Source organism: Eutrema salsugineum, unplaced genomic scaffold (assembly GCF_000478725.1).
Source record: "Eutrema salsugineum unplaced genomic scaffold, Eutsalg1_0 scaffold_12, whole genome shotgun sequence".
NCBI lineage: Eukaryota > Viridiplantae > Streptophyta > Magnoliopsida > Brassicales > Brassicaceae > Eutrema > Eutrema salsugineum.
Window position 1 is genome coordinate 530,577 of NW_006256895.1, and position 10,574 is coordinate 541,150.

The window sequence follows — 10,574 nt, forward strand, 5'->3', positions numbered from 1 at the left end:
AGAATAATTATTAGTTTAACTATAAAATGGAAAATTTCTATAATATATTGTAGCAATCGTGCACATACGCAGAGATCAATAAGATAATTCATATGAGAAGAAAATGCCAATAACAAACTAAAAAACTACAATGTAATTTTACACGATATAAAAAAAAAGTATAGGCTGGTATTCCAAGATTTATGTATTCGTGAAACGGAAATCAATATTGATCGGCTGACACCAATGCCTCTCGGAGACGTACTACTTCAGGAATAGCTGGTGCCAACATTATCCGCGTGTAATTAGGAGCGGCCACAGCCATCCAATTACCTTATGATCACAAAAAAAAACAATTAAAAGAATTAATAACTTAACAAACACTTTTAAGTTTTATCGAGTTATATCTATATTCGAAAAAGTATCATGCATTTCAGCCTTAGAATACCTCGGACGATATCAACTTTTGCAGACAGAACGATACATATTATCATATCGTCATCACAATGCGTCAAACCATCGAGAAAATCTCGACCAAAATTGCCAACCAAACGACATGGTAGACGACATCCTCTAATAATTATAAAATAAAGCAATCAGCGGAAAATTGGTTGTAAGTAAGTAGCTTTGAATTATAAAATGTATGATAGTACACAATACCTCTGATTCTCCAATTCGATATATATCTCATTCATCATGTAGCTTTCAAAAGGATTTTGTGGATCAACGTAGTTTCCAACAGTCATAACACGTCCAATAGATCTTATCGCAAAAAACATAAAAAGGTAAGTCAACACTATAGCGATTTACACCTTACAAAACATATAATGTGCCATATCACAAGAACATACATAATACACACAGCTTAACCACACAACTGTTGACGTCGCAGGATCCATCTATTATATATTCGAACTCGGTAAAAGAAAAGCAACGATATGAGTTATCCATCACAAATACACCGACAAACGTTTACAGTTTACAAAATATCAAAAGAATGAGAAACAACTCTATATATACGCCGAACCATATCTCAAAATATGTATTTATTTTATTTTATTTTTATAAAATTTAAACAACGATAAGATTACGGCAAAACAAAATAATATTGTGTTATAATTAAACTTTATTATTATAACAAATTTGATATATATAATTATTCTAATATCATTTATTATATATTGCTTTTATTAAAATAAGAAATAAGTATGCCCCTATAAAGAAACTAAAAAGAAAATATGATAAATAACTACTGTCTTGTGATAATCAACCAATGAACCCTAATGCATGGTATGCACTTCTAAACAAAGGATACACGACTCCACCAACAGTCCTAATATCATCAAAACTACGTGGACCCCTAACTATGTCCAATACGAGCCTCAGATAATACTCTTCTCCGTATTATGTCGGCGACTCGTCCACAACACACGCACCAAAATTTCCCTTTAGTTTTGGCCTCCATGTCCTATTTTTACGATCCCATACAAACATAGAAGGAATCTCCGAGTATAAAAGATTCCTCGCCTCTGGATAAGACTGATTACACCTAAATCAAGCAAGGAATTTATGTTTTCTGGCAGGAACACGTCTATCTAAATTATAAGAAAACGAAATATTTTCCGCAGGGAGATGAAATGTCGTCTAGAGGATAACGAAATAATTATTAGACGTGTTAATTGGCAGGAACATGTCTATTGTCCATGTTTAGGTGCTCACAGGCTAAAATAAAGCAATTAGCAATCAGCATAACTTGCCAATTAACACGTGGTCGCCTGTGAACACCTAGACATGGACAATAGAAAAACAATCATATATACAGTAACAACAATCAATCGAATACCGTAAAGAAAATTAACGGTTATTGACGTATAAAAAAACGTAATACAAAACTCATTTACCAAACGCTTCCATCGAAGAACCCGGATGCAATCAAATCTAACAATGCAGACTGGTAACTCGCGTAGTCGCGATAGATGCATATATATACCTATACCGAAATATATGCATATATATAGAGATATAAGAATTATGTGGTTTACGCGTTCTTTACTTTTTTTAGGGTTTCTTAGAATTTTTTCCTTTAATAACATTTAATACATTTTAACGAATAGACTTTTTTACAGAACTTTTTACCTTTTAACTACTGAGTTTTTCCTTTTTAATAAATAATTAAATAAACAATTATATATCTTGTGTCTGATAAAAGAAACACCATGATTTTCATAGTTGCTAAATGGAAAAAACTAAAAGTTGTGATATGATCGAATCCTCTAAAATATTTATAAATTTGAGTTACTTGGAGTCCAAGAAATCAATAAAAACATGCGTTATTTATGTGTATATATAACTTATATTATTTTCTCCGATTTCCACATTTCAATATCAAACAACAATAATAATGACACTAAACAATATATTTATTGATTAAAATACAAAAGTCTGAAGAATAAAGAATAATTAAACTATAAGTTGTATACATGGTAAATAGTTTTTAAAAATGATATATGCATATCTGAATAAGATGCATCATAACACTATTCAATGTAGACGTCCCACACTACCACACGGATATCTGCAGTTTTATAAAAAAGATTTGAGAGAGAGAAGACGACCACGAGTTAATACAAAAAGTTGAATACAATCACTAAGTATTAGAAACTCACTGTTCCAAAAACTCATCTAACTCTGGAATACGGGGATTGAGTTCGAACTTAGTAGGAAAAGTGTCAAAACAATAAAACAGGACGAATATAGAGAATATAAATTAGTATACTAAAAATACCTCCAAAATAATCAATGACCGCCCATCTAAGTACACACAGAATGATATCCTGATCACAGCGTCTCCAAGATGCATAAAAGTTTTTAGCCATCTCACCGGATAATTCACAACTCAAATCAACACCACTAAATTAAAACACGTCACACATAATAAGCTAGATAGAATAAATAAAATGATAATATACAGTTTAAAAACATCCAACAGACAGTACTGTTTATCCCTCAGAAAGAATGTGACGGTTGAATATGCACCCCATATCTCGGAATCACATACATCATTTCATGGACTGCCATATGAAGGAACAGAGTGCTCTCCAGTCAGTAAACCACACCACGTCCCAGATCGACTTACATATAAGACCCGACCTATCAAATCTTCATAAACAATAAAAACTAAACCATGTTAACCTCAGCAACATAATAACAACGAAATTCAATAACTAAACCGAAAATAAACACACCAACTAAATAGTCATCATCATGGGCACGGTCCAATATCCTTTGAAAATCAACGAAGTCAAAATAAGCATTTTCACATCTACGTGAAGTCTTGTCAATGATAGTTGATGGTAGGAACAATATTTTGTATCTATGATAAGTCGGTCTACAACTATCCTCACAATCGATAATAGAAAAACGACTGATAATAATCCAACTACCAACATCTATGCGAGACGATGCGACACCGATCTCACCATCTCTAACACTGGCCTGAATTTTAACACCCTGCAAATAAAACAGTCAATTAGACACCAATAAATTTTTATAATATTTTTGTGTAATAGTATAATAAATACCTGTTCATCCGACAATATGAGCTCCATGGAAGAACGTTTCGAAATTAGCATATGCATCCACATCTGTACAACCTTAACAAAGATAGTACAACCATCTTTGGAAGGACTCAAACGTGACACACACCTTCCAAAACACATTGAACCAAGAGAACTGTATAAGTACACACCGAATTCTGGTGGCTCGATATACTAATATTCTTTTCGATGAGTATATCACTCGGTTCGACGTTTCGCTGATTCTCACTATCATCGTCAATCTCAGTCTCATCATCCAACATAACATCTTCATCATCATCTCCATCATCATCAGTTGAATCAGCATCGTCATCATCTTCATCTTCGTCATCACCGCTATCACCTTCCGAGTCATCACCTGAACCATTAGATCCTTCACAAGACTCATCGTTGTCAATAAAATCATCTTCAGAATCGTATTCATCTGTTTGGTCCATATCATCAGTATCATCGCGCATCTCTGAATCAGACCCCATATAATCCTCAAAACAATAATCATCATCAGTACCACGACCAGATAACACCTCGGTATCATCAGAGTCACTATCTTCTGCATAGATAAATATATGGAAAAAAAACAGCATAGTTAGAATTCTAAAATAAAACAAATAAAAAAAACGGTGCTCAAAACAAAAAACGAAGAATTGAAACCATTAGATTCTTTATTTATAACCCAAGCAATCCTCGTAAAATCCCATAGAAAGGTCTTCTGAGCATGATCGCTCGTATTAACACGATCAGAATCTAAATGCACAAAAAAACATCAGAACAAACATAAATACGTATAAAAATTTTAATATACATCATTAACAAAAATTAAATTACAGGAAGAGCAGAAATACCTCCTTTGATAAAAAAAAACTTGTGATCAAGCATAGATATATAATACGCAGAATCAATATCTACATAAAAAATGAATACGTTCGTAGATTAATATATAGTAAAGGTACGAATTTGAAAGACTGAGGTATAGCACTACAAAAGGTACAAAACTGTAAGATTAATAGACAGGACTACGAACCTTCTATAACAGGATTATATGTCCGCAATGTCCACTCGTCGATAACAGGATCCATACACAACTTGCATGGATAACCTAAAAATACAAAACAACTACTAATAAGTATTATAACTTGCATGAATAACCTAAAGAGGCACAACTACCTTTTTTGTGATATCGACGAAAACATATGGAGTTACGTAACGATAATCAGTCATCTCTTTGTGATCCATATTTTTGACGATCCGAATTCAACACAGATCTTAACCCGTGAGCATAAGCCTGGATATCAAAACCTATAGTCGAAAAATATTTAGAATCGTTAAAAAATTAGAGAGCATATATATTATTATTAATTTGAGGATAACCAGATATATACCCGAAGCAGTAGACGGAACTTCCTAAGTGATGACGACTTTAGATGGATGATCAAAGCTGTACTTAGACGAACACATAGTTAGGTTTGCATCCAAATAGACAAACATGATGAATCTTTTGTAAAGAGATCCAAAAAGTTAATGCTATTATAAAAACCTAGCAAAATAAATACGGATCTCTAACAGAAAAACTAAACTGTAAATTATGAGACGATTGGTTGAAAACACTCGTATTTATACGTCTAAACAACCTAGGCTTTATTTCTTGCGAAAAATACTAAAAGGTAATTCATAGTTTAATATACGATATTATCTTCCCATGAATATCGTAGTTATAAATTATAAAAAAATGTAAAGATTCCATTATAGATAATAACAAAGAAAATTATGATATATTTCCTTTTGCAAAATATGTAACAAATAAAAATTATTTTCAAACATCGAATCGTATAAAAAACTAAAAAGTATAAAAAATAACCACAGGATTTGAACCCGTAAGCATTCGATAAATGGACAAAGCACCTAACCAACACTGCTACCATCTCATTCAGCATAGATGACATATTGGAAGGTGTGTATAATGTTTCTGTATTTGAAAATTTGGATGTTGGGCCACATTATTCAGGAGTTATAAATACGGCCTATGTTCCATTTTTTAAAATGATATTAGTATTTAATATATGGTTTAATAAGCATTTAGTTTATGGTTTTAATAATTAAAAATTATTGATCAACCAATCAAATTATAACGTGAGATGACCAATCAGATTCCACAATTTTCATTAATCAAAACGATACAAAAATCTGTACGTTAAACCACAGCTCGAATCACTTTTTAAATACTATAATAAATAAATCAGGGTGTGTAACATTTGATTATCGAAGCTCAACATGTTAGTCCTTAACAAAAAAAATGAATCATCGCATAGTCAATACTTTTGGATTTTTAACTCGGAAAAAAAGTCTTAAGCGATTAAGTTAATACGTGGATACGACATTTCAACAAAAATTTCTACCGAGATCTTTTATCATTTTTTTTGCTTTTACTCTGTGCGGTATAATTTTTATTCTGATACTTTCTTCATCTAATTATTAGATTCCTATGGTTCTGTAAATGTAAAAATAGATACCCAAGAAAGAAAAAAATCAAATAGCAGACAAAAAGTTATGATGGAAATAAAATTATAGAAGAAAAAAGGAAGATATAATTTAGATGGTTGGTGATAAGGCTGTGAATGGTGAATTATTATATGCAGTTTTCTAAGTACGGTATTAAAAACCACACCAAAGTTATAATCGTGTTTTTCGTTAACAAATTTGTGGTTTAAAGAAATAATTAAATCAAGTGCGGAATTCAAAATAAGGTACAATTTTGTCTAGTGGACAAAAAACGTACTACAAATTGTCCAGCAGGTAATAAACAGTGGTCGAAGTAAAAACGCACTATACAATATTTTTCTTATTTTTCTAAAAATAATTAAATTTTTAATATTAGTCATCTCCTATAAATAAAAAATCATTCATGTTATATCAATCATCTCCTATAAATAGAAACACATGACCTTTTGATATTAACTATTTCTTTATTTTGCTGAACACTGAATATATTTTTTAGAAAAATATATATATATATATATATATATATCTATTTTTTAAGATATAGTAATATTCATGTACATAAAAGAATGATAACAACTACAGTAAAATTGGCTCACAGCGCTAGAGTCTATCCAAGGAATGTGATTTATGTGAACTCATCTCCACCGGTTTGGTTAACACCTTCGGTTTAGGAGAAGAGGCTGTTGACAAAAAAAAAAAAAACTACAGTAAAATTATATTGTTTTATAAAAATTTCATATTTTTTAAGATGTAAGGTTTCTATATGTAATAACATAGAAGAAAATAAATAATATAGATTTAGAATCTTATTTAAATTGTTAATATATCAAAGTATTCTTAAATTTATGTATATCTTTAAATGTATATGAACATATAAATAAAAAAGATAACTTAGGTAAATTTTTGTAGCTTAAATTTATTAATCATATATTTTAATTATATTAAATTATAATATGTAATCTGCATTGATATCATTTTATTTACCATTCAAACATTTTTATTATGGACCGTAAGTTATTTTTTCACCAATCAAACATTATTTTGTACCGTTTATTATATACAAATCGCATTTGTTCTGCAAATATATTTTCCCACATATACCGCAGTTAAACCGTACCGTATTTTAAAACTGTTTTTTTTTTCCGAACAACCAAATACGCCGTCACAATCTGACCTTAAATGTATTAGACACGAAGGAAGTCATCTCTTGTCCATTTGACAGAAAGTATTTCAACGCCAAAATCATGAATCTGTTTTTTTAGAACAGCCTTTTTATATACAATTATATAGCCTACTTACACTGTAGTGTTTGTCTTTTGTTTCTTGTATAGGTCTCGAGCATAGATAAACCCTACCAGCGAATATTTCAGACCAATTCTTGCAATAGGAGATACTATTATAGGATGATTATGTGTGTCTTGGTTTCAAAAATGTGATATGTTTTGAGATTCGTTGATATATAGATGGTAAGCTTCAAGGCAAAGAAGAATATTGCTGCTGAGAAGCCATACGTTGCAGCACTATGCGAAACACTTGTGTTACTCCATCTGAAACCATCAGAACAAAATGTCATAAAGTTGATTAAAAAGCTTTGAAGCAAATCCCGTCTTTGGTATATTGATCTTTTGCCTTGTTAAAAGTTATTAGGGTTCTCTTTTGTCCATTGCTTTTAAGAATTTGATTATTTCTTTCTTTCTAGTGGCTATTTACAGAAACACTAGGAGTGGTCTGGACATCACTGCACCTGCAACAGTGCCACAGACACCAACTCCTTGCTCAACAAGACCAGCTCGGTCAAGAAGCGTCCTCTGATGATGATGAAGACGTAGCATCTCCTCTACCTTCTGCTATGCCTTCTGGTCCTAATACTTTTTTTCTTTTTGTCATCCTGGTCCTAATACTTTGATGACCTGATCATACCAGGCAGGTAAAGCTGCTGCTTTAGCCAAAATAATGGCAAGGAAAGTGAAAATGAGCGATGCAGATGAGGATATTGAGGAAAAAGAAGGCTCATCTGATGTTACACAGGAGAGGATTCAGATGAATTTTTTTTATCGGATGTCCCCGAAGGGACGAGAGGATTCAGATGAATATGATGAATAAATTGACCATCTTGGTTTTGACAAAAACAAAAGTACAAAAACTAAAAACTTATAACAAAGCAATGATGAATATGATCATGGGGAGCTAAGAGAATTAGGTACATTATTTTCTACTGTAAAACAAAGTAAACTAGACTATGAAGAAATCAATTCGCCAAAGTCGTCTCAGATTGGTTCAACCAATCAAGCTTAGTCTCCGGGAGCACTTTAAATTCCTCATTCACATTCCTCTCGAGAATCCCATTAATTCTCCAAAGCACCATCTTACTTTCCATTTTCATGCCTTCGATTGCATATAGCTTCCAAAGCAAACCCTTAACGAATCTGTATTCACAAGTCTGGTACCAGTCCCATTGTTTCTCCACAATGCTTTCAAGATCTCTAAAAGCTCTCCTCACAAGGCCAACTTCCATTTTTCTTTCCACAAGCTCTTTCACCGAATCTATCATATTATCTGCAATCATCTTCACGAACCCAACGGGGCTTGGGATATTTATCAAGCGAATCACTGCACAAAACGCACCCGTAAACGCCAAGACCCAGCTACTGTTATCGACCAAAAGCTCTCCTGGTGGGTTTAGCCTTTTGCACATCTCTGGGACAAGATTCTTTAGAGCAAGAAGCACAAGACTATTCTTTTTATCATCAAGCCGCATTGTTAAACACTGGAAGATATAAACCGCTTTGCTGAACTCTGCTTCGGTTTCCGTTGCAATATAGTCCCATAGATCGAACCACATGTCATTTCTGTAGCTGAATGCCTCCAGTGCAACGTGGAACACAACCTGACCGAGAATCCTGAACGTGTTCTCAGGCATTCCTTTATCCTTAAGGCAAGTGATAAGCAGTGGCAGGAGTTTATCGATCTCTATAAGATTTAAATCATGATCACAAACTAAATCATGGAGTCTTCTGATTGCTGTCTCTCTGGCCCTATCGTTATGATCAGCTAATAGAAAGGCTCTCAATATATCAAATGCAGACTTTGTCGTCAACTCGTAGTACATCTCACGGTCATCTCCAAATCCATTACCTTGATTTTCAACGCGAGATGGGCTGAGCTTGAAAGATGGATTGTCCTCATACTTGTCAAGTTTTGTAACCATCTGATTGATCTTCTTCGCAGTTTCTCTCGTCGCTGCTCCTCCGATTCCTGCGATCCTACACGAAAACTCTGCAACAAAACCGCATTGAACGCTACTCCATTTACACAACTCCACCTCTTTCGCTAGATACCTCACAAGTTGTTCAAGCGCTCCTTGGAGAAACCCTTCCATTCCCATACTCACAAGCGCATTAGCTGAATTGAAAACAGATTCAAGAATCTCCTTTGCCAAATTGAATCTCAGTTCTGAATCTGAAAGCCGAATCCCCAATTTCACAGCAGTTTCTAAAGCCAACGTCCAATCTTCGTCTTTATCTTTCTCAGGATGAGACAGAATCTTGTGCACTTCCTCTATAAGTTTGTAAAGAAACCTGTCAATGAATCCTCCATGGACTGGAGGCAAATCGAGGAAGACGTTAAAAGCCCTAAAAGGATCGCTACTCGTGAGCGATAGTATACAATCGCCGAGCTCGTCCCATCCGCCAGAAATGTCATGGTTCACAGCATCGAAAGCTACCAAAGAAACGATGATTCTTAGGATCTTCGTGTCAGGTTTCTTCGGGTTTGGCATCGTCAGGCAAGAAATCAGAAGCTTCTTGATGTCATCTAGAACGTAGAGAGCGAGTTCGAAGCCGCGATTTCTTTGTTTGGTAAGAGTATCGGAAAGGAGAAGGATCGATCGGAACCTGGCGACTTCATCCGAAGCGTGTCGATACACTTTGAGAAGCATTAGGGTTAAGCAATTCGAGAAATTGGCGACGCAGAAATCGTAGAGAGCACGCGCTGTTTGATATTCGACGGATTCTTTATGCGTATAGAGTTGATCGACGATAATCGCTAATCCTTCGTGGCTTGGAGTGGCGAGAAGACCTCTGGATTTCAACATGAGACTTAAAGATCCCTCCGCCATTGTTGATACTGAAGAATTGGTTTCTGCCATTTTTCCCAAGAAAATATTGGCTCCGTTGTCTCAGAAAATGGGTTTTGATTTGAGTGTTGAAGATTTGTAGGAGGAGATTACGCTCTATTTACCAGAACTCAATATAAACCGGACTTGACCAAATCATATATAAATTCGGTTTGACTTTGAGTTGAATAAAAAAAAAATCAGGGACAAATCCTACTAAACCGAACGTAAATCAAACCAGAACCCAACGGTTTACTCTCTACTCTTTTTAGTTTTTATGCCTTCTTAAAAAAATGACGAAAATGCCTTAAAGTTTATGAAATATTTTTCCAAATCAGTACTAGTCGAATAAATCGAACTCAACTTCATATTTTTAAACCCTTAGCCCT

The 10,574-nt window shown here is 33.7% G+C and overlaps 1 protein-coding gene across 1 annotated transcript; it reads right to left on the minus strand.

Moving 5' to 3' along the window:
- Positions 1-8,185: 8,185 nt before the first annotated feature.
- Positions 8,186-10,237, minus strand: LOC18025508. The gene has a single exon (XM_006408546.2). It carries the CDS (start codon positions 10,216-10,218, stop codon positions 8,320-8,322), a length of 1,899 nt encoding a protein of 632 aa, XP_006408609.2. The 5' UTR covers positions 10,219-10,237; the 3' UTR covers positions 8,186-8,319.
- Positions 10,238-10,574: the final 337 nt, after the last annotated feature.

What these genes read in the sequence shown, in the direction of transcription:
- LOC18025508 (XM_006408546.2), bottom strand. Translation starts at nt 10,218, where the DNA reads ATGGCAGAAACCAATTCTTCAGTATCAACAATGGCGGAGGGATCTTTA.